The sequence below is a fragment of the Mus caroli genome, chromosome 11 (assembly GCF_900094665.2).
Source record: "Mus caroli chromosome 11, CAROLI_EIJ_v1.1, whole genome shotgun sequence".
Taxonomy (NCBI): Eukaryota; Metazoa; Chordata; class Mammalia; order Rodentia; family Muridae; genus Mus; species Mus caroli.
The window spans coordinates 59,796,582-59,819,901 of NC_034580.1; the positions used below are offsets into that span (position 1 = coordinate 59,796,582).

Consider the following 23,320-nt stretch of genomic DNA (forward strand, 5'->3'; position numbering starts at 1 on the left):
CACTAGCTCATACCCATCCTTCTTGTAAAACTCCAGCATCATGTTGTCTGTGGCAACACTGAGGGGCCGGCGGGCCTGCTCTGGCTGGCGCCGGTCAGCAGGGTCCATGTCTGGGGAGGGCATTGAGCTGTAGTTGGCATTGTGGTTCACGTGGACTGGACTCCCGTAACTGCCTGTGAGGTTGAACTCTATCTCTGCAGGGAAAAAGAATCAGTGTATGTCATCTCTCGTGAGGGCACACACTTCCGAGACAGAGAGACACTCACATGCTGCCTCTAGAAAAAAGTCACCTCATGGTCCACACCAGCTAACCTGTTGATACCAACTCTCCATACTGACCAATCAACAAAGAGACTTATGTGATGGGCAGGCTGGCCTTTAAGAGAGGGAGATAACCAGGTCAGTCTTGACTGCTGGGATCCTGGCTTTAGTAGCATTTTGTCCTCACACGGGTTAGTGGTGACTGACAGCTAAAAGCTCACCCTCAACACTCAGTACACAAGATGGGCAGGAGCAACGTGTTGTTGTTTTAACCACCATGACTACAACTGCTGTCTCCATAAAACAATCACCACAGGGAACCTCTCGTGCAAGGATGCTTCTGTGGCTCATAACATCTTGTAGATTCCCTTTAAGAAGATGCCTTAAGTGCCCAATTACCAACCAGGCACAAAAAAGCAAGTCACTGCTTTGGAAGCCCTGCTCCTCTGTGCTGAGGGGAAGCTCAAAGAACATCATTAAAGTCAGTAGCATCCAGTGATGGCTGGGCCCTGAACTGAAGTACTCCTCACTCCTTCCCTACCTTCCACTGTAACATCAGGTTCAGCCACCCTCTGCATTTGAAAAGGAGGGACTTTGGAGCTAAGGAGCACTCTATTTTGGGCCAGTTTCCACATTTTGTAGGTGTGAATAAACCACAGTGTAGCTGTTGGGTCAGGAGAATCGGACCTACTCAGTACAAGGCACGGATGCGTGGATGATGGAAATGTCTCCCGGGTCAGAATAGAGAAGGGAGCAGCAGAGGCTCTACTCCAGTGCCTGCTGCATCTGTGGGTAAGTGTTTGCGGGTGGAGTGTGAAGAAAGCCATCCAAAGCCTGGGTGCACACCCCTGGCTTCCCAGTCATCAAGCTCACAGTGCACTTCCTGTCCCCACGTCTGTCCCTCTGCCCCTTAGACATGAATGCTGACACATTACCCCCAGGAAAGAACCAGTCTGCGTGCTGGATAATGGGCTCGATGATGCCAACGATCTGCAGGGAAACTGTGGTCATCATCTCGGTGATGTTCCTGTAAACGGAGCAGAGCAGTGGGGTTAGCAGCGGAGGCAGAGGGACAGCTGCATAGTCCTCTGGGCACTGGAATTCTGCAGGCCCAGGTCTTCAGCTGCTTTCTGGAAGCTTTGTGGACAGCATCACTCCTGGTGACTACCAAATACCCGTAAGTGCTTCTTCAGCACAGGGTAGCTTGTCTGCTTTAAAACGCTGCTGCCTCTTGCAGACAAGCCTCCACCCTTTCAAGTCTAGATGCCTGGACTTCTTGCGAAATGCTCTCTTCTGTCCCTTGCCCTCCTCTGTCATGCTCCATAGTAATTTAGGTTAGTCACAGAAGACCACACTCAGACCCATTGCTCTGAGCCTGTCAGTGAGGAAGATCTCTAGAATTATGTTCCTCCTCCTGGCGCCAAGAGAAAGAAACAGGCTAAGGTGTGTTAGAGATGGGTTTTAATGCTTTCATTTAATAGGGAATCTGTGTGTCCAAACACTGAAGGATCTTCTCCCCAATTGGCTTTTGATCAATAAAGATGGCAGTGGCCAATGGTTGGACAAAGGGAGATGAGGCACGGCCTTTATATTTGCACAGGCTAGGAACTAGGAAAAAGGAGATAGAGAATCACCATGACTTGGGAGAGAAGGATGGGTCATAGAAACTACAGGAGAGAAGGCCAACCAGCCATGTCAGAATTTGGGTGGGTGGCCACTGGCCACTTCTCCAACTGGGCCTAGGGTAGCCAGGGAAGGTTTAGGAGTGTCCAGCCTTTGAGGTAGCCAAGACATTTTAAAATGAACTGGTGTGTGTTTGTATCTGTGTGTCTTCCATTGGAGAATCCAGCTCCTGGGCGAGTGCAAGTGTGCAACCCACCGGGAAGCAAAGCAGTGTCGTCCAAACTCACTGCTACAGAGATGACTCAGGGCCCAGGTCTCCTGCCCTACAGCCCATGCCTGGCACCCTAGGGGGCCTCTCCTTCCTGTACTCACCCCTCTGACTGTGGCCAAAGGAGATTGGGTCCCAGGACAATTGCCATGTTACTGGGAGTCATCTTGTTTACATCCTGATATTCAGACAGTTTCGATAAAAATTTGATCAAGTATCTGAAAGGCAATGAAAAGAGTCAGGTTTAACTGGGGCTCAACACTGGCCACTGTCTCGCAGGACCGAATAGAAACTTCTCTCCCATAGCGCGTTCTTGACAAGGAGACTCGTTCTCTTCCCCAAAGCAAACAGACCCAGAACTCACCCACTTAGATGTTCACATCTACTCCAGTGAACATCCAGTAAGAAACCATCTGTCCTTGTGCCTCAGGTACAGGATGCCCAAGGGGTGTCTCTCACCATACCCTGTTACCTCTCATACTCACTGTATAACAAAGTGTCTGTGGATATCCACAGACCAGGGTCTTATGAACACTGACTCAGCCTTCTTGGAAAGATCCAATGAGACCCAGCAATCCCACTGGTAGGAACACACCCAAGAGAAATACTCCTATGCACAAGATGCTAAAAAAGACATCCGGAGAGGCATTATTTGTGGTATTCCTACAGCTGAGACCACTCAAAAGCCCTTGGAGTGAATGCGTGTATGTAGAATGTTACTAATGCATAAAAAAGAATGGAGACTTGACACTTTCTGCCATGTGGTAAGGCCTGGAAATATGGCAATGGAAAGGAGACAGAAAAGGCTACACAGTGCAGTTCTACTCCATTATGTGAAATACCCAGAAAAGGGAAGTGTGCCATGCGAGAGGCTGGATTAGCGGCTGCTGAACTCAGCTAGGGTGGTGAGGAATGGCTGCAGTGGGAACTGGGTTTCTTTGTGCAGTGATAAAAACACCCCCAAACCAGACATTATTAATGGGTACACAGCTTTGCAAATGTAGACTCAATACCAAATGTCACCTTTAGAAAGACACAGTGGTGTGTGAATGATGCCTCGATCACATTAGGTTTTAACAATGAGAAAGAAGGAGCTGGGCACAAGGTAAACAAACATCCAAGAGCAGCTTGAGCATGGCACACTGAGAATATGCTGTCCTCCGTAGAGGCCCCAGGGCCTCTGGACTCCTAGCTACAAAAGGCTGTCATCCTCCCTTGCGTCACAACAAAGGAAGTTCCTTGGAGGATTTTAACTCTGTTTCCCTCAGCCCAGCAGAGAGTGCACCAGCCTTGGGGGTGGAGTCTAACCGAGTAGTAGCCTCTGTATTCCTGTAGCAGCTCTACCCTCAGCCTCTCCTGACACATTCCAGGTCTGGAATAGGATGTGGGCTGTCTGAGAACAGTTGAGGAACCCTTGCCAGTGGCTGAGGGTTGGGATCACCAACGTGTAGTGCGTTTTACACATTTGACTTGTATCTGGGTACTTTTAAGTGCAGATTTAATAAAATATACCTATAGTTTACTTTGTCCATTTGTGGGGGTATACCGATGTACGATAAGGTACACACACATTGTTAGGCAACCATCACAACCATCTACCTACCCCCCAGCCCCATTTGACCTTTTCAAATTGAGACTGTACACATTAAACAACAACCCTGCATTGTCCACTGCTCAGCCCTGACAACCAACCATCTTCAGTACCTATGATCCCAGTTACTCTCAGCATCTCATATACATGGAACCAAACCTTTTTGTCCTTGTCACCAGAAGAACCACAGTTCTACCGTATGTGCACAACACAATGGATTTATCCATTTATCTGCCTAAGTACACTTAGGTTGTTTTCCCTCTGGCTACTGTGAATCTCGCTGCTATGAATGTAGGCGCATACATATCCAGTCTCTGCTTTCAATTCTTTTGGGCATATGCTCTGAAGTGGAGCTGCCACATCCTATGGTAACTCAGGATTTAGTGCTTTAAGGAACAGCCGTACCACCACTCTAGGGATTTTTAACGGGAACAAAAATTACCAGGTAGATAGAAACACAAGTTGAAGCCAAAAGCCTACATCCTAAGAAACAGGGAGGAGAGGAAGCAAACAGGAGAGAAAGAGGGCAGGGCTAGGAACAGAAGCCAAGCGTGGGGAAGGACCTGAAGCAGAGAGGAGCAAGAAGCTAAGTGACTCCTGGAAAAGACAGACAAATGCGTGCGTGGGGTTCTCTCCCTCAATGCCCTGCCTGTGATTAGCTCAAAGTGACATTTGCCTCCTTCAGCTCCAGAGTAGGTCAGCCACTCCTACGAGTCTTCAGATCTCAAGTATTGTATATGGTCTGCATTACTCCTTATTCTTCACAAACTGAGAAACTGTCATAGACTTAGCCAATGGCTGTTGTTGGGGAGCCCCTGGTAATACTGGCTCTGTCTCTTACCAGCAAAACCTATCAACATGTCCCCTGCCTATCTTATCTCATACGCTGTTTGAAGCTTAAAATGGACCATGAATGCTAACAGCACCATGTATACTAACAGTACCACAAGGTGCCCATGTATGCTAACAGCACCATGTATGCTAACAGTACCATGCATGCTAACAGCACCATGCATGCTAACAGAACCACAAGATGCCCATGTATGCTACTTTCCATGACCTTTATCCAGGGAGCTGGGCAGCTGGGCTTGCATGAGCCCCATCCACTTTCTCCTTTCCCTACTACTTACTTGATGTTGTTATGGTTGGCCTTGGGCAACTTCTCACAAGCATTCCAGAGAGCCTGAAGTCTCTTGTCTTGCTCCTGGATACTGGGAAATTGACAGGAAAAGCCATTGGTTGAACAGGAATTGACGTAGCACTGGTCACCAATCCTAGCCACTCTTTACCATGGACCCTGGAGGCAATCACTGCATGTTATTATACTTAAAACATGTGGCTATTATCATTTCTCCTTCTGCTCTCCTCCAGTCCTGCCCTACACTACTTTAACAGAACTCCATCTACACGGATCATGGGTCTCAGGTGACAAACTGAACAGGCTGACAGTGAGGTCAAGAGGCTAGACAGTTGTGGAGCCAGGGCTCTGGGGCTATTGGGAGAACATAGGACACAAGTTGGGGGAGACCGACCCAGTTGCATGCTGTAACCTATAGATCAGCTCAACAGACATTAGTCACTGCATATTAAATTTCTCCACATCTGACATAAACTAAATGTCCAACAGATAACTTGAATAAATAGGGTACAAAGACATAAATGAACCCAACTTTTCAAATCTTTTAACTTCAGCAAGTAGACAATTTCCACTAGCTAAAAGGCTTTCCATGACATACTACAAATTTCTCAGTCTCTCAGAACCAAATCATTGGTCTTATTCATAGGACTAAGTTTTATAGAAATCTATACCCAGGCCTACATGGTAAGAGAATTCTGATGCCAGAGATCTCAGAGGATCCAGAAGATCCAGAGAGTAAACTGCAGCAGGGTGAGGCCCACACCGAAGGGGTGGCCATCCCCTCCCTTTACACGCCATTGTCATTGCTGGGTGTCCCTAGGGTCCTCCTACTGATCTTAACCTTCAGAAAAAAAAGCTCCTTATATGAGCAGGAAGGAACAGAACATACATATTTATGTGATGCTTGGTTATAGTAGGTCTTGACTGGGAAGCCATGAAGTAGGCCTTCCACGCCCTGACCTGGTGGTAACTTTGTCCTCACAGAGCTGGTGTGAACACTCTGAACTGGAGGATGATCCAAGCGCCTGGCCCTGCTGCTGGTTCATGCAAGGCTATGTCCTGTGCAAGGCACTCTCTGTGGCAACAAGCCAGCCCCACGTACTCTTCTGTTCTTCAACTTTCCCTAAGGAACAGTCTGGGAAGCTACTGTTTTCTGCTAACATCTAGCACTGGGCCTGGCAGAACAGACTGAGCTGTAATGGGGCCACTGTGCTAAAAAGTCACAGAAGCAAAGTGAACTCTGAAAACTGGGGCTAGTTTTCCTAAAACCATCATTTGCCAAGAGCCAGTCCTAGGAAGCCAGTGCTGCTGAGCTGGTAGGATCGCCCACTCTGCCTCACCCCTTTGAGGAGTCCCTTTAAAGCCATGACTTTTGTTGTTTCTGTCTCTTCCTGCTTCTCTGCCTGCAGAGCTAGCTAGCTAACCCCTCCTACTTAATTTACTGGAAGAACTCCTTCCATTTTATGCAATCAAGTGCTGCTCAGTTATAAAGTGGGAAATGAAAGCCATTGGATTTTTAAGCTGAATTTGTCTTCTGACAAAGGGCAGATGGCACTCGACCTTTCAAGAAATGTAAGTCAACAGACATATATTAAAATGAGTCCCTCTGTGCCTGGAACTACCCTATGAGCTGGGAAGAAGCCCTCAGAAGAGTTCCTAACCTATCAGCTATATACCAACAAGCCTAGATGTCCAGACTCTCCCTGGTGCAGAAGCAACAGGGAAGAGGGAGGAAGGCTGCCCGGGAAGGTTTCTCTGAGGAGGTGACATTTAAAGTGAGGCAGAAGGTACCCACAGGGCAGAGGTCTCGCAGGAATCAGCCAGTGCTCCTGTCCTGGTCTCCTGGCCTACCATCCCTGCTCACACCCGCACCATACTCTGAGACGACACACTCTCCCATGGAGGCACTTAGTCTACCAGGCTCCCCAAAACGCCTGCTCAGTCACAGTCAGTCTGCACTGTCCTGATACGCTTTCATTTCAGAGAGTACATTTTATTTATATTCTCACTATTTCATACACAGACATAATACATGGTGGTCACACCTGTCTCTTCGACCTCACCCCATTCCTCTAGAACCCTTCCAGCATGATCCCTTCTGATTGTCATGGCTTATCTTTTTTTTTTTTTTAATTAGTTTGTAATTCAGTGAGTTCAATCAGTTCAGCCTGCTGGAATGTTGACTATCTTGCTGGCTCAATCTTATATGGTCTGCAGTGAATTTGGAGTCTGAGGGCCATGTCCTATCCAGAAGCCGGTATTTCACAGTGACTCCTCCCTATCTTCTAGCTCTTACCCCCTTTCTTTTTCTTCTTCTTTCACGTCCCCTGAGCTTTGTGGAGCAGGTTTGATAGCCTAGGACTAGTTGTGAGCCTTTGCATTAACTGCTGCCCACTGCAGTGAGAAGCCTCTCTGACACTCGTTCTGATCTGGGATCCTCTTCTCTTTCCTGTCCCACCTGTATCCTGGGTGTCCTAAGTCCCCTCAGATTTGACTACACCCTGCTGTGTCATCTCGGAGCATAACTGAGTCCAGCGGAGCACCATCCTGTGTGAAACCTAGCCTCTTCATAGGACCAAGGTTAGCCTCTTCACAGGACCAAGGTTAGCCTCTTCCTCAGCAGCTTGGGGATTATGAAGATGTAAAACCCCAAACAGTTCAATCCAGATCTCTGAGAAGCAGGCTCAGATCCTGGTATCTTCTGAAAATGTAACTAAGAGACTTTGATGCTTACAGATGGTAGGGAACATCTCCACTGGGGACAGTCCTTTCTTTACAGGATGAGACCCTGCAAGGCAGTCCCATCATTACCCATGAATCTTCAGCATTAGAAATGTTTATCATCCAGGGCCAGAAACAAGTCCTTGTGCTTCCACGCTTCAGTGTCTGGGAGTCATTGGGACCACTCCTTTCTTCTGGTGGACACCTACCTTTTCAACTGGTAGGTGAACGGGGACCAGAGTGGCTGTCAGCACACTCAGTGCCACCCTTGGCTCTTCTCTCTTTCTCTAGTTTCTTAGCAAGAGCTCTCATCTATCCAGTAAAAGCACAAGGCAGTTTCTGTCAAGAGAGATGTGTTCACTTCTCACTAGAATCTCTGTCTTGTTCCACAATGGCATAAAGTGCAGTGGCTGCATGCCTGAGTCTAGGGCTGGACTCACTGGATTCAACCTCTTCTCACTCGTGTGGTAGCTGGCAAGGATCTTGCTGTCCCAGCTCTGCTCCACCTCAGCGTCCTCATTTGAATTGTGAGGGAAACAGTCTAGACCACTTCAAAGAGTTATAAAAATTAGAGGGTTTAAAGATGTTTATCAGCTTAGAACAGTTTCAAGCCTCTAATAAGCATTCAACAGATGGTACCATTTATTAAAAGCACCATGGAACCCGAGACCCTCCTTTGATAGTAAAACACACAGACTATATGTTCACCAAAGTATGACTCCATTCTATTTTGGAAAATAAACATCACCAGACAATTTGACATGAGGCAGCCTTCTCTAACTTGATAGATTTAAGCATGCCCCCATCTTGAGGTGAGCTGGATCTCTTTGAGCTCCCAGTAGTTGAGCAATGAGTAACGAGCAATGCCCATTTGAGGGGACAAGTGTGGTAATGATAAACCTGGTTTTGATCACTGCACAATATACCCACACACTGACTCATGACACTTAAGACCTTGTGGATGATATGTCAATAATATGAATTCACTTGTCAGAGCTGAGAAGCTAGGTAGGATGCCTTGGGTGGCCAGATCCCATGACCAGATACCTTGGCTCCCAGCCTGTTCTCAGAAAAGTGTTGTCTACCTCGCCTCTCCTACCCATATGATCTCCACTCTGGTCTCCACCATCCCGGCTCTGGTAACAATTCTCCTGCCTTGTGTTATCTACTTCCTCACTATGGTTGTTTGTATTTTCTTAAGATAATTCTTAGCCTATGGACAAAGAGAACATTCCCCTTGATGAAGCCCACACAAACAAGGGAAGAGAGTGAGGAGTCACAAAGGCAAGCTCCACTGAGGAGCCCCAGGCTGTGGCTTGCCTTGCCTTTGGGATGCTCTGGCTGCTGACCTCCTAATTCTCCTCCCTCTGTGCCTTACAATTCGTGGGGGCACAGATCACATCTACTGCCTGCATCATATGCCTTAGCATTATTAATTCACTGTTGTTAAAATATCCCTGCGACAGATATGGAAAAAGACCCTGAGACTACTCGTCTTGCTCTATCAAAAGAAATCACTATCCTTACCTAGTTGGGCCTTTCCAGAACTTTCTTTAATGTACACAGATAGGCTCACTCCTAAAGTTCTATCTTATTGAGTATTAGGTGTTTAGTTTTCTTTAAAAACTCTGCCTGGGGGAAGGAAAATGAAGGGGGAAATGATGAAATTACATTATAATCTTCAATATATTTATAAATATATAAGCCACATGTGTCCTCCTTAAGGTGCCAGAGTGGCTCTATCGACTTCTTACTTGCCTCAGAACATGAGGAAATGCCTCTGTCCCTTTCTCAAGAGCCATTAGTAACTGCCCATATAGAGCTGCTGGCAGTGTTCTTGGACATGCTTTTTTGGGAACACTCGCCAACAGTCCTTCATGATAGAAAGAAGAAGGCCTGTAGCTGGATCCCAGCTCACAGGCTGTCACACTTCAATGAACCTATACACAGTAGAGTTTATCAACTATTTACATGGCATTGGACATTCTAAGTAATCTATGGATGGCACATGAGGGTCTATGCAAACACTATGCTGGCTGCTTTGTATGAGGAACCTAAGCATCTAATGGTCCACAGATACACGGATGATCATCATCCCCATAATCTCAACGCACAGCACAATCCAACACGGGGTACTCACTTAGAAGCCTGGATCCATTCGTCATAGAGTTCAAAGGTCATAAGAGGCTCCGGCAACTCTCGGAGATAAGACTTCAAAGCCCCTGGGCATAAATACAGTAAGCTGTTACAACACAACAGCACAAACCACATCAGCCTACACAGCTCCATTTGGACACGATTCCTTGGACAACACAAGATTAAATAGTGGTTTTCCATGTGAACAGTGGCTAGGCCTCGAGAGTACCTGGGCTGAACATTATATAGCCCTGCCCCTTGTTTTTCGCATCACCTTGCCGTTGCCTAGTTGTACAGCTAAGGTAGTCTTCCTTCACTGATCAGAACAATCAGGGCCCCAAGTGGACCTCTGAAGCCACTGTTCCAGACACAGAGCCACACTGCCCTTGCTATCGCTTCCCCGTGAACCCTGGCTCAGAGGTGGAGGGTACTTACCTGCTATGGCATGGGGGTCAGCCGAGTACTCCTGGACATCCACCACACAGCAGTCCAGAGCAGCTTTCAGCTTCTTCAGCTTGGAGGCTGAGGGGGCTACCCGGAAGAGGCCCTACCGATAGGATGGAGGGGTGAGAGGATGGCCAGCAACTCAGCAGAGGAACGAGAGAAAAGCTAAGAATAGGAAGTCTACCTGCTCCTCCCTCTGGACCACCGTCCTCCAGCACTTCACTAATGCCGTGTTCTGATGTTGCAGCTCCCTACTTTCTTAGGCATCTCCCTCAGACTCGGGCAGCTCAAGAGTCCACTGCGCTGGTCTCAGTGTGGCAGCTTGTGCCTGGTGGCTCACGGAACTGACTGACCAAGTGTACTGGGTATCTGAACCTTGGACTCTCCTGGGCCTGGTTCTTGTTGCACTTAGAGTAAATCTTGGAGAATATGCCTGAGAGCTGTCAAACTTGAAGGTTTAATAACTTGAACAAACAAATGTCTGTGGTAAATAGTTGTCAACCTTCAAATGCTGTCACCCTTTAATTCAGTTTCTCATGTTGTGGCGACCCCAGCCATAAAACTTTTTTCATTGCTCCTTCATAACTGTAATTTTGCTACTGTTATGAACAGTAGTATCAGTATATTCCAGTGGTCTTAGGTGACCCCTGTGAAAGGGTCATTCGACCTCCCCAAAGGGATCATGACCTACAGGTTGAGAAGCACTGGTCCATGTACACATGCATGTGTGTACTTGAGTAGACACTGGGAGGCACAAGAAGAACTAAGTAGCACCCGTGTCCTGAGAAGAAGGGTACATGGCATGGCGTGCAAAGCTCCAGGTTCTGTTTTTAGCATTACTTTGGTGTTACTCCACTCAGGTCCAAATGAGCAGCCTCAAACTATAAAGTGAAGCTGGGGTAAATGGGGGTGTTTGAAAAAGATGATAAATGCAGGTCAGAGTGGGAAGGAAGCCCCAGTCCCAGTGCAGTAAAGTGTGGAACCCCCTGGCTTTCTGCTGTATCTCCTTAGGTGCCCCCCAGACTGAAAAGCAAGCTGGCCGGCCGGCCGGCCCTCATTCCTCTTTGGCTTTATGGCCACTCAGATTTCCAAGTTCCTTCCAAAGAAAATGTTCCCAGGTAGCTTCTGAGCTGATGGTATTGACCCCTTCTCAGTGGATGTGAGACAAGAGCTCGCTGGCATGTGTGAGGAGGTCATACTAACCAGTGCAGGCAGATGTGTCCGTCAGGCTGCTGTGACAAGGACAGCAAGCTATGGAGCACACACAAAGACTGACTTAGGACTTAGAACCATGCAATGACTACTCAGGAAGAGCCAGTAGTGTTAGGGAAGGGTAATACAAAAGAGGAGGGACCAAGCCGTCAAACGCAGTGGTCCTGGCCCTATCTGTATTTTTTCCTGTTCCATGGTCTCAGTTACCCATAGTCATTTGCAGTTTGGAAATACTAAACCAAAAATTCTGGAAAGGAATCACTCATAAACTAAATTCTTTTATTACAACATGCTATTAGAGCCATTCTGTTTTATTATTAATGACTATGAGTCTTTGTGGTGATCTGAATGATAAGTGTTCTCATGAGCTTAAACACTTGAGCACTTGGTCCCCAGCACTGTTTGGGGGAGGGTTAGGAGGTGTAGCTTCCCTGGGGAAAGTACATCATTGGAGGTAGGCTCTGAGGGTTTCAAGCTTCATGACACTTCCAGTTTGCTATCTCTGCCTAGTGTTTGCTGTTAAAGATGTAAGCTCTCAAATGTCCTACCCTGCCACCATGCTGGCCTCTGTGTGCTCGGCCTCACCACTGTGATGGACTCTCATCCCGCTCCTTTCTTGCCTCTGGTTATAGTGTTTTATCAACCAACCAAAGAATAATTAACACAGTCTCTTACTGTACCTAATTTATAAATCTAACTTTCTTATAAGAGTGTGCAGACATAGAAGGAACAAAGCGACACATGATTTGATGTTCTTCATGCTTCCGGCATCCACTACCCAGTGCCTTATGGATAAAGGGGGAACAGATAGTATAAGCAGCTACATAACACTAAAGGCTGTCTTATTAAAGGGGGATTGTGAATATAGCTAGTTAGTTCAGTACTAGTTAGCTAGTTAGTCAGTCAAGGGGTTTACAAGGCCCACTGGAAAAATGCCAACGAAGGCAGAGTGGAGCCTGCACATGGGACACATCCACATACAGGCTGGGGCGTAATTCAGGAAGAACAGACACCATGGGAAGAATCCTCAAAGTCTAAGGTACAGACCGAGGAGTTGAGGAGTCGATGATTATAATAGAAAACAACCTGACAGGGAGGAGAGCAGAGGCCTATACAAGGGATGTTGTGGTCCCGGGGGCCATGATATGGGACTGCCACCATAGCTGGATCTGGTAGAGACAAATGGAGCTGGTGCTGGTCATCGGTGGCTTGGAAGATCAGTGAGGGTAGTTTGAGCTCTAAGATGATGGGGACTGTGTTTATTTTAATGAGAATGGCTTCCATGGGCTCATGTTTGAATACTTAGTTCCCAGTTAGTAGAACTGTTTGGGAAGGATTAGGAGGTGTGGCATTGTTGGAGGACGTGTGTCCATGGAAGTGGACTTTGGGGTTTCAAAAGCTTCATTCTATTTCCAGTTAGCTCTCCGCTACAGTGGCAGTTTTGGTTTTAAGGTTCCTAAAAAATTTAAAAAATATATATATAATATTTGAAAATATTATAAGAATATGTTTTTGTTTTATTCCCAAGTGTTAGATATGGGACTGCTTTAGATTATCCACAGCAGCTGACTGATTTGCCTCATGCTCTAGCAGGGGCGTTGTTTTGCCAGCTGCAGATAGTTTCTGCAAGGGTGTGATGTTTGGAATTCTGGGGACTTTTCAGAGAGGTATATAAATGCTAGAGCCCAGAGCCACCATGGTTTGTTAAGTAGTTACGTGCAAAGAAGAAAGAAGGAGAAATCAGATATCCTGATGGTGAAGATCAAATTTGTCCCAAAGAATTTGATGCCCCTAAACAGCAGGAAGTAATCTAATGATCATGTCTCCTCATTTCTGGCCCCCAATCTAATTCAGCTTTCCTTTCCTCTCCATCCTTTCTTCTCTCCTATCTAGTGTTAGGCAGTTGAAAGGGTGGAAGAAAGAAGAACCCACAATGTAGTGACAGACAGGCTCCACTCTGCCTCCCGAATGAGGATGTGAGCTCTCAGCTGCTCCTGCTGTCAGGGAACAAGCATGCTCCACCATCAAGGACTCCAACCCTCTGAAAGTAGGAGCCCCACATTAAATACTTCCTCTTATAAAGTGCCTTGGCCGTGGTGTTTTGTCACAGCACTAGAAAAGTCACAAAGAGGCACAGAAGTAATAGCACAAGGAGAGAGAGGGTGACTCATGGTTGGCACATGGTAGTGAATGTTGAGAGTTTTCTTTGGAGTTGTGCTTCATAAAGAAACACAACCAATGGGGTAGGGAGAGGAATGGCAGGCTCCCCTGGGCTACAGGGGACCTATTCTTTTCTAGGTTGAGGAAAGGCTGATCGTATTTGTTCATAAAAGAAAGGAGGTGATGCACAGTGGGAAAAATAAGGCAAAAAGCAGGAGTGGCTCTGTCTAGAGGAAGAGTGTTCCCAGAAGGGCAGAGACCAGAGAGGCAGAGATAAGGCAGGGAACATCAGAGGTCAGTTCACCAACTGACTAGGAACTTGACAATGCTAAAGACGATTGTAATAGCATATAATGAGACTATGGCAGATATAGTCTGCTTCTAAATAACTAAGACAAGAATTAGTGGGGGTGGAGAAGAACCAAGGTGACAAGGGTATAAGACTCATTGTTTTATCTTCCTGTAAGTTTTTCTATAATTAAAAGAAATAATCAAGGCTAGATAGCAAGTTCCCATACAAGCTTGGCCTATAGGGTGAGATGCTGCCTAAATAAATAAATAAATAAATAAATAAATAAATAGTACAAAAAGAAAGGAGGGAGGGAGAGAGATCGACAACAGACAGACCAAAAAAGCTCAATTAGCCTCTTCCATAAGACTTTTTTAAGGACCAAGGAGACCCTTTTTACATTTTCCACTGGTAACAACTATGAAACTATAACAGAGTTTTTACCATATAAAGACACAAACAAAACAAGACTCCATATTTATTCCCTTTTCAGTGTCTATGGGTACTATAAGGCAATGTGGGCAGGTGATGGGCACCAGAGGAGGACACGGGGTATTTCTCCTATTGCTCTCTGTCTTAGGCCCTTGAAAAGGGCTCTCTAACTACACCTAAAATTCACAGCTCTATGGTATGGTTAGGAAGGAATCCAGTAAATTCCAGAAATCCTATCTGTGCCCCCTCTTGCCCCAGCACTAGAATTCCAGTAGTGTACATGCAGCCATTTCTTGACGGGACTGTTGGATATCCCAGCTTAGGTCCTCCTGCTTGTATGGCAGATACTTAAGGCAGATAATCCATATTTATTCTTTTCCCTTTTGAAATTTTATGGTTTTTATATTTAGTTTTCCATTTTTAAGATACCGCATTTTGGTGATTAAACTTAAAAGACATGCATCCACTGATCATATTTATTATTTATGAGGTGAATTTGATGACCATTTTCAGTCTCAATCCTTATTTTATATTCATATGTGAGATTGTTTAAGCTTTCTCATGGAGATAAAGAAATCCAGGCATCAGCTAGAGCTACAACCTAGTTTTCTTCTACTGACCCTTGGGCAATGCCTACTAAGTGAGCTGAGTGATATTAACAAGGGTGACTATACTGTGAGCAGCCAGGCTCACTATGCAGCCCTGGCTGGCTGGTCTAGAACTCACTATGTAGACCAGTCTCTGCCTCCTGGGATCTGGAATTAAAGGTGTACACCCCCATGCCTGGACGGCCAGTCTGTACATTGAGAGTTGTTATCCTTGACCCATTGCCCAATCCATTTTGTGATTAAGTTGACATTATCCTTTAATTCTTCTAGTTCATTATTGGGTAGTGGATGCACAATTTCTTTGTAAGATGCTATGGCTTCTTCATAAAGAACTTGAAAACTCTCACACTGAATCTCTCTCTCTTCGTTTTTTTACAATATACCATTACTTCTGAATACAAACATATATGAATTCAGTGTTCAGGAAAGGACTCATAACCACAGCAATCAACAATAATCCTGCCTTGTCTCATCTGACTCTCTAACTCATCAACAGCTCTATCGTTAACTAAAATGTGACAATCATATTATTCATCATAGCCATCATATAAAAACCTGCCCTCCTGGAGCTAAATCAGCCACATTTTTGTACTTCAGTCCTGTTTTTTTCCAGCCCATGGTATTCCAGTGACCAAGATGTTCAGAAGTTTCATGGTCCCCTTTCACAAGCAGCCAGCTCCTCACGTCATGTGTCCTTTGAATTTTATTTTTAAATATCTATATGTAGGACAGACCTGGTACACAAAACTCAGCCAACACAGCTGCGCATGATGCTGCCTTTCTTCTCTTCCTCAGCCCTCAGTTTGTCCTATGTGGTCTTGCACTCAGAGAATATAGCCTGTCTTGGACAAATCATGCTTACTGGATGAATCTTACCTCCTCTCTCTCTTCATCCTCCGTCTTTGCCATGTCTTCATTTCCCTCAGCTGGACTCATCTCTTCCAGTAAGTTTATAAGCCCTCATCCCATTTTTATATATTTTCTCAGTATCAAATGACTCATCTCTTCTAATATATTTATGACCTTTCATTCCATGTTTATATTTTGTTTAGTAATAGATAATGAATAGATAGCATGCCCTACATCAATACAGAGTGGCTGATCAGGCTAAAGAAAAGTGAAGCGAAGATGCTAAAATAGCCTGGAGATAAAATCAAACAAATGACTGACTAGGCAGGACAAAGGGTGCCCGCCATCAATTCTTCATAGCTCTTCCTTACAGGATGCTCTGAAAAGAATATTCCAATGTCCTGATCGGTGAAATTGTGAAGATCTGTACAAAATGGATGGGCAAGAGCGCTATCCTGAAAATCAGAAAAGTTCTAACCCAAAGGTGGCAGAAGAGGAAGAGGAGGAGACCTAGGAAAAGCAAAGGAGGAGGAATGGGAAGGGGGAGGAGGAGAGAGGAAAAAGAAGGGAAGGAGAAGGAAGCAGAGGAAGAGGATAATTAGAGAAGACAAGGAAGAAGAAGGGGAAGTGGGGGAGGAGGAAGGAGGGAAATGAAGACGTGGCAAAGACGGAGGATGAAGAGAGGGAGGAGGTAAGAAGAATAGAGGTAAGAGCAGCAGCAGAATTGCCAAACCACCCAATCACATTGAATATGAAGAACTGACGCCTAGAATTCCATCACTCAGCCTTCATGGGCACCTGTTAATCTCCCGCAGTCTCTGTAAAAGTCAAACTTCTCAAGAGAATGCAGTGCCTATTTAGTATCTGCAGAAGAGACAATATTGCCCAACTTGGCACACATCTTAATTTAGTGATCTAGGGTGGGGATGCTACTGCGGAGAAGCTCCTGCAGACCCTGCCTCTTAGAAGAGCAAATCAGCTGGGAGATGGGTGTGGATGCTTTGTGCCTACCTCCTCCTGCATCCCACACTCCAGCAGCATCGTCACACACGCCTCGATAGGGAAGGCGATCTCTCGGCCACTGATCATCAGGTGCTCCTCCAGGGGCTTCCCAAAGGAAGGCTTCTCCACCCAGGCCTCTGGGGAGGGGTGAGCAAGAAAGGGGCCAGTTAGTAGCTTCCCAAGGCCACTTACGACAGATTCTTTCTCTCTTTCTCCAGATTCTGCACAGAGTACCAAAGAAACAGGGGGTCCAGAGGAGCATTCGCTCTTGTGGCTTAGTGGAAAATGGAAAGGCGTGGAGAGAACAGAACCTGGCAGCACTGGGGTTAATGTGACAGCCATACTACACACACCCATCTCACTGCCCTGCAAGGGTGGAGGGATGAGCTCAGCTTTGGGTCACTAGTGAACACCAGCTCAGAGAGGTCTACCAGCTCCTCTAAACACAGCTTTCCCAGGAGAGCAGAGGTGGGGAGAGCTCTTCTCATCCAGGAGGGCAAGCAGGCTCCCCACCCTCCCAGCTCTGAGGGAGGCTTGCACTTACCCTGCTGTGCTTTGATCTGAGGCAACACAGCCTGCAGCAGTGTCAGTGACTTCCTGTGGTACTCAGCTTGCACTTCTATTAGCTGAGAAAACACAAGAACAAACATATTACACTTTGCCAAAGGGAAGCAGCCTTCTACAGAGGCCTGCTTTCTTCACAAAGGCACTTGCTCATGGAGGAAGCAGACAGGATAGCCCTCAACCTCCTCCAGTGCTTCAGCCAGAATGGAAAAGGGGGTCACTCTGCATGGAAACATAGGAGGTAGGAGAACCGGGAAGGAATAGGGGAATCTGCCTGAGCTGGAGCCTGGCTTAGGGAACTTGCTTTGGATCACCTGACCTCACCTGGACCCCCATCCTCTAAGCTGAAGGTAGCAAGGAAGGTGCAACAATTGGTGAATATGAATGTAAACAGAAAATACATGCTGAGGTCTGTTTGCCAGAGCAGTCTATGTGCATCCTGATTTCTGCTAGTCACTTGGAACATGTAAGTGCTTAGAAATCATGTGGTTCTACTTCATATACACCCTGAGAGGCACAATGGCTTTGTCTATAGTCACGTGGTCCTGAGAACAAACTCTTTCAAGGTGTTCTCGCCACCCAATCCATTAAAGAAACAACTGCAGTGTTGCTTAGGGCCAAGGAAAACTCATAAGCAAGAATGACTTCATTTATTTTCTGGCTGTCCATCTCCCCCAAACTAAACAAAAGCCTGGCACGGAGCATAAACAATGACAGCATTAGTGTGGGACAGAAGGAACCTGGGGCCTGGGAAGCAGCCTGACGAAGCCTGGGCGCTGGGGATTTCATAAGTCAAGTCCATGGAATGCGTTTGAAAATATACTACTGCAGTGGCTTAAGTGAGCAATTGGCTTCAGTCTCCCACATGTGACGACTTGGTCCCCAGATGGTGGTGCTGTTTCAGCGTGGTGTTCAGATGGCAGGCCTTGCTGGAGGAAGGGGCAGCCTTGGAGAGGAAAAAGCCCTTCTACTTCCAGTTTGCCGGCTCTGCTTCTTGACTGTATTTGAGGATGTGAGCTCTCGGCTTCTTTCCTGGACTTCCATGCCTGGCTGCTGCCAAGCTTTTCCTCCATGATGAACCGTATCTCTCTGGGACCAGAAGTCCCAAAGAGACCCTTCCTTGGAGGAGCAGCTTTTGGGGCATGGTGTTTGACAACGGCAACAGAAAATGAATCAATACAACTTTGAAGCAGACATTCTGTATAGGAAGTGATACTTAGCAGCTCTATTGTAGGGGTGTGTGTGTGTGTGTGTGTGTGTGTGTGTGTGTGTAAGGGGGAATTGCGACAGTCTGCATCCCTATTAATGCAGGAAAGTGCCAGAGCCTGCAGCTGTTCACCCGGTGCACCCCACTGAGCACTTTGTATGTCTCAGATCCGTCTGCCTGCTACTCTTCCTGAGTCACTTCTTTTCTTCTCCCACCAGTTCTTTGGTCATGAAGTGAAAGCTGGTGGGTTTTAGCGAACAGGTACACTCAACTGTTCTCCAGGATGATTTCCCTGTCAATGCTTTTCTACCATTTCTTTTATTGAGCCGTATGTTCACTCTGGCAAGGAACCAGGGTCCAAATGATCAGGACCGGCTGACTGAAGCTCAGGTGCCTCAGATCCTGTCTCTGGACTCTAAATCTGCTTTCACGGAGGAGAGGCAGTCACCAGGCCAAATCAATCATTGCCTTTTGAAGTTGGCAAAGATCCTCAATAGAAACAAATATGCTTTTATGGGGAGCTGAATATCTTCCTATTCTTCTCAAATCCTTTGCTGTCACAAATCTAGGTGTCTCAGCATGGGTCTTTGGACTTCCTGGGTTGGGCAACTCTGCTGTACGGAGCCGCCTGTACATCTGAAGAGGCTTAGTGCTCCCCTTTGTCTACCACTGACACAGCGCCACGGCCTTCCTGAGCTGGGACAACCAGAGGCATCTGTTAACTCCCAAAGTGCTCGAAGAAAGGGGGAAGCACCACTCTTGGTTGAGAATCCCTGCTACTGGTTAGCTAGGCTGTATTCATCCTCAGGGATGGGGTTCTGTTTCAAGCTTAGGTTTTTACACACGGAGGACAGAATTCACCTAGAGATTGAACCAACAAAGCGCTGCCCACCTCACCCCACCCCACCCCTCACTCCCTCCACTGATGCTTTCACGCAATCAGAAGGCCCCCTGTTATAACTGCCCATCCTCCTTTGCCGTGCACATCATGGCCGTCTATAAAGACTGTCTGCAGGCTTACCTGGGTGGACCCTTACCGTTTGAAAGTAGTTTGCATAGTCAATTTCTTTGGCCACAAAACTGTACATGTCAGCAGAAAGCTGGTCCTGTGCAAGGTAAAATTATAGAAGCAAGGTTAAAAAGAGAATACTGGGGGAGGGTGGCCAACACCTGTCCCAGACAGCACGGGAGGAAAGGGCTTAAACCCTGCTGGACCCGATTTTCAATAGTATGCCACGTGTTGAATAGTCTTCCCGTGGGACTTCTTGTCTCTCAACCATGGATCTAGAAAGAAGTGACTTTGGAAGTTTACCATACTAGTAGTTTCCCAGAGCTTTAACTTATGGGCTAGCAAATCCAAGCTGGTGTGGGACAGTGATGTGCAAATGAGCTCTCTACACCTCAGAGGCTTGCCCTGCCACCTGCCACCTGCCACCAGAAGCAACTCCAGGCACACACAGTGGCTTGCGTCCCTCTGCCACTGCTTGGCTTGGGTCACTTCACCTTCCTGATAGCCTTCACCCTCAAACTGACTGGATGACCATGAGCATGTGGGAAAGGAACAGAAAGGCAGTGATCTGCAGAAAACCTGGATAGACAAGGTTCATAGTGGGGAAGGATGGCTGATTGAAAACTTGGCAAATTCTGACTCGCTCCTATGTCGCACACAAACTTAACAGAGTTCAAAGTTCTTCACCACCAGGCGTTCTGTCCACTTGGGAGGCAATCGAGCCTAATGCTGCCCTGGGATCTGGAACATTCTATTCTGAGAAGAGAGGGTTTCAGTTCCAGAGAGACAGCCACAGCAGGCACAATAAGTGTTCTTTGAGCAGCATACACTGGTGCTAGTAGCATCTTGGGGATGTCACTCTGTCCTTGTGTGTAGAAGCTATGTGGCATCCAGAAGCCACACTCCTTAGAAGAAGCACTCACTGAGAAGAGTTTGCAAACTGGAATCAGACCGGCAGAGCAATAGCACACAAAGCCAACACCGGCCCTGAACAAACAGAAGCAGGCAGCCCTGTGCTTCAGGAAGAGTTGGCCTTCCTGTGAGACCGCAGGTAGTCATGACGTATGAAGGGGAAGTCTCAGCCACATTCCCACAGCCACAGAGGCAGTATATCCTCTGTCATGATGGACTGGGTCCCCTAAAACAAGGAGAGGAAAGAAACCTTTCCTCCCTTAAGTTGCTTCAGGCAGGCATTCCATCACAGTGGTGAAAAGAGTAGTAAAATATGACCAACGGAGTACAACATGTCTAAACTCGTGTCTTCTAGTTTACAACTCAGAAGAATGCAAAAGAAATAGCCAGATTCTGACAGGTGGAAATCACCACCACAAGCACTGTTTGCCCTGGATCCTCTATTCTACCCGCTCACACTGTTTCATACAGGTGCTTGGGTAAATAAAAACAAACAACAGGGCTGGCGAGATGGCTCAGTGGTTAAGAGCACCGACTGCTCTTCCGAAGGTCCCGAGTTCAAATCCCAGCAACCATATGGTGGCTCACAACCATCCGTAACGAAATCTGGAGTATCTGAGGACAGCTACAGTGTACTTACATATAATAAATAAATAAATCTTAAAAAAAAACAAAAAACAAACAACAATAAAAACAGGCCCAGACTGCTGTATAGGTCTCTGACATACGGATAAATTGATTCTATGGTTGGAGCACGTTCCTATTTCCTCACTAGTATAGTGTCCAATATGTACCCCTCAAATGTGTCTGGACCCACCTCCTTACTCCTTTATGACAAAGTGGGCAGTTGACTTATGATTCTGAACATCAGAACTGAACTATATACTGCCACACACAGAGCAGTCTCCTACAAGGAATAATTCATAAATTTTTGTTTCCCATGATCATTTTATTCAATCACCATCAAATAAATGAGAGAAATTAAAGTAATATGTTATTAGTTTATATTTTTATAGAGGTTAGCTTCCCCTAGATTTATTGTGTCTGTCAATTACATTTAGTGCCCACTGTCAGTTCCTTGATGTGTTTAACGAAGAGCAACACAGTCTGTGGTTCTATGATAAAAGTTGGGCTGGTTTTTCTTTTTTATTTAGTTTTATGTTTTGAGACTATGATTCTGAGCTTGGAATTTAACTAGGAAGCTTCCATATTTTACTCCTCTTTTAGGTATGATAGCTAGACTTGGGGGGATGCTGTGAGCTCCTTCCTTCTTTCTAGGGTTGATTAGCCCAGGGTGTATGTGTATGTGTGCATGTGTGCTAAACTTTTTAAATTCTTTTTTTTATTTTAATTTTATTTATATGAGTGTACTGTAGCTATCTTCAGACACACAAAAAGAGGGAATCAGATCTCATTAGAGATGGTTGTGTGCCACCATGTGGTTACTAGGAATTGAACTTGGGACCTCTGGAAGAACACTGACTGCTCTTAAATGCTGAGCCATCTCTCCAGCCCCATGTGTGTTAAACTTTGACAAAATAATTCCTTCTGAGGACAGACCCTGTTAAGAATGACAGAAGGGGGTGTGCCTCGAAAGCATGAGTTCTGGGGTTCAGATGGTTCCTGCTCATGCAAATGCTAGGTGGGCCTGTGGGCCGCCCGCAATGCCAGTGTGCTGAAGGAGGAAGAAACAAGGGGTCCTTGGAACAAGCTTGCCAGCTAGACGAGATGATAGCTTTTGAGCTCTGGGCGCAAGTCATACATGTTGCTTCAATATATGAAGCGAGAATGATCAAGCCTCTGGCCTCCACACACATGCACACACAAATATGTACACAGTACATGATACATACACATACACACACCCACACACACCCTACACATACTCAAGAATAAATAAACAGATTATTTTGAAATTTTCCCTTCAGGGTTATGTAAAGAAAGTTAATGAGAGGGTACAATACATTACATATGTATATGAAATTGTCAAAGAATAAATTTAAAAAATTAATTCCCTTCAGGTTCTTTGTATAAGGTAAATATGAAACATAAGTGAATGTTAGACTTATATATATAGAGATATATCACAATCTGGAAAAAATCTAATATTAAAAACATTGAAACCAATACTTTTTTATGCAGAATATTTAATACATTCTAAGAGAAAAATGAAAGAACAGTGTAAACGTAAGATTTAAAACAGCAATTACTGAGAATGTCCCCAAGTTTTCAAAACCCAATAGATCCAGGAAAGGCCGAGAACATCATGCTCAATAAACACACATAAATTACACATGCTATCATTAACAGTCAGGGATTGGTCCTTGCTCATGGGATGGATCTCAATTTTCAGCAGTCATTGGTTGGTCATTCCCTCAGTCTCTGCTCTATCTTTGTTCCTGCACTTCTTGTAGACAGAACACATTTTGGGTCGAAGGTTTTGTGGGTGGGTTGCTGTCCTTATCCCTTCACTGGAACTCCTGCCTGGCTACAGGAAGTAGCCACTTGCGGATTCACATCCCCCACTGCTAGGAGTCTCAGCTAAAGTCACCCCCCTAGACCCTCTGGGGCCTCTCCCATCCCAGGTCCCTGGTATGTTCTAGAAATTGTCCCCCCACTGCCGATCTCCCTTCTCTCTCCAGGCTCTCCCTACATATGAGCTCCCCTCCAGACCCCTTCCCATTCCCTCTTCCCCCCAGTTCCTTCCATTGACCTTCAATATCTATTTTGTGTCCCCTTCTAAGAAAGATTCAACCCAATTCTAAGAAGGTGCACAGTGTCCACACTTTGGTCTTCATTCTTCTTGAGTTTCATGCATTTATCAAATTGTATCTTATATCTTGGGTATCCTAAGTTTTGGGCTAATATCCACTTATCAATGAATACATATTGTG

At 46.0% G+C, this 23,320-nt stretch overlaps 1 protein-coding gene across 5 annotated transcripts in view; it reads right to left on the bottom strand.

Moving 5' to 3' along the window:
• Arhgap44 (Rho GTPase activating protein 44) overlaps positions 1-23,320 on the bottom strand; it is a 171,130-nt gene that overhangs the window by 20,274 nt on the left and 127,536 nt on the right. For all 5 annotated transcript variants that reach the window (XM_021176398.1, XM_021176400.1, XM_021176399.2 and 2 more), the window contains exons 8-16: positions 19,543-19,611; positions 17,279-17,360; positions 16,744-16,871; positions 10,174-10,285; positions 9,743-9,824; positions 4,874-4,954; positions 2,257-2,370; positions 1,197-1,288; positions 14-194 (exon numbers count right to left, since the gene is read on the bottom strand). In XM_021176398.1, coding sequence (XP_021032057.1) covers positions 14-194; positions 1,197-1,288; positions 2,257-2,370; positions 4,874-4,954; positions 9,743-9,824; positions 10,174-10,285; positions 16,744-16,871; positions 17,279-17,360; positions 19,543-19,611 — 941 coding nt within the window. The remainder of the gene's footprint in view (positions 1-13; positions 195-1,196; positions 1,289-2,256; positions 2,371-4,873; positions 4,955-9,742; positions 9,825-10,173; positions 10,286-16,743; positions 16,872-17,278; positions 17,361-19,542; positions 19,612-23,320) is intronic.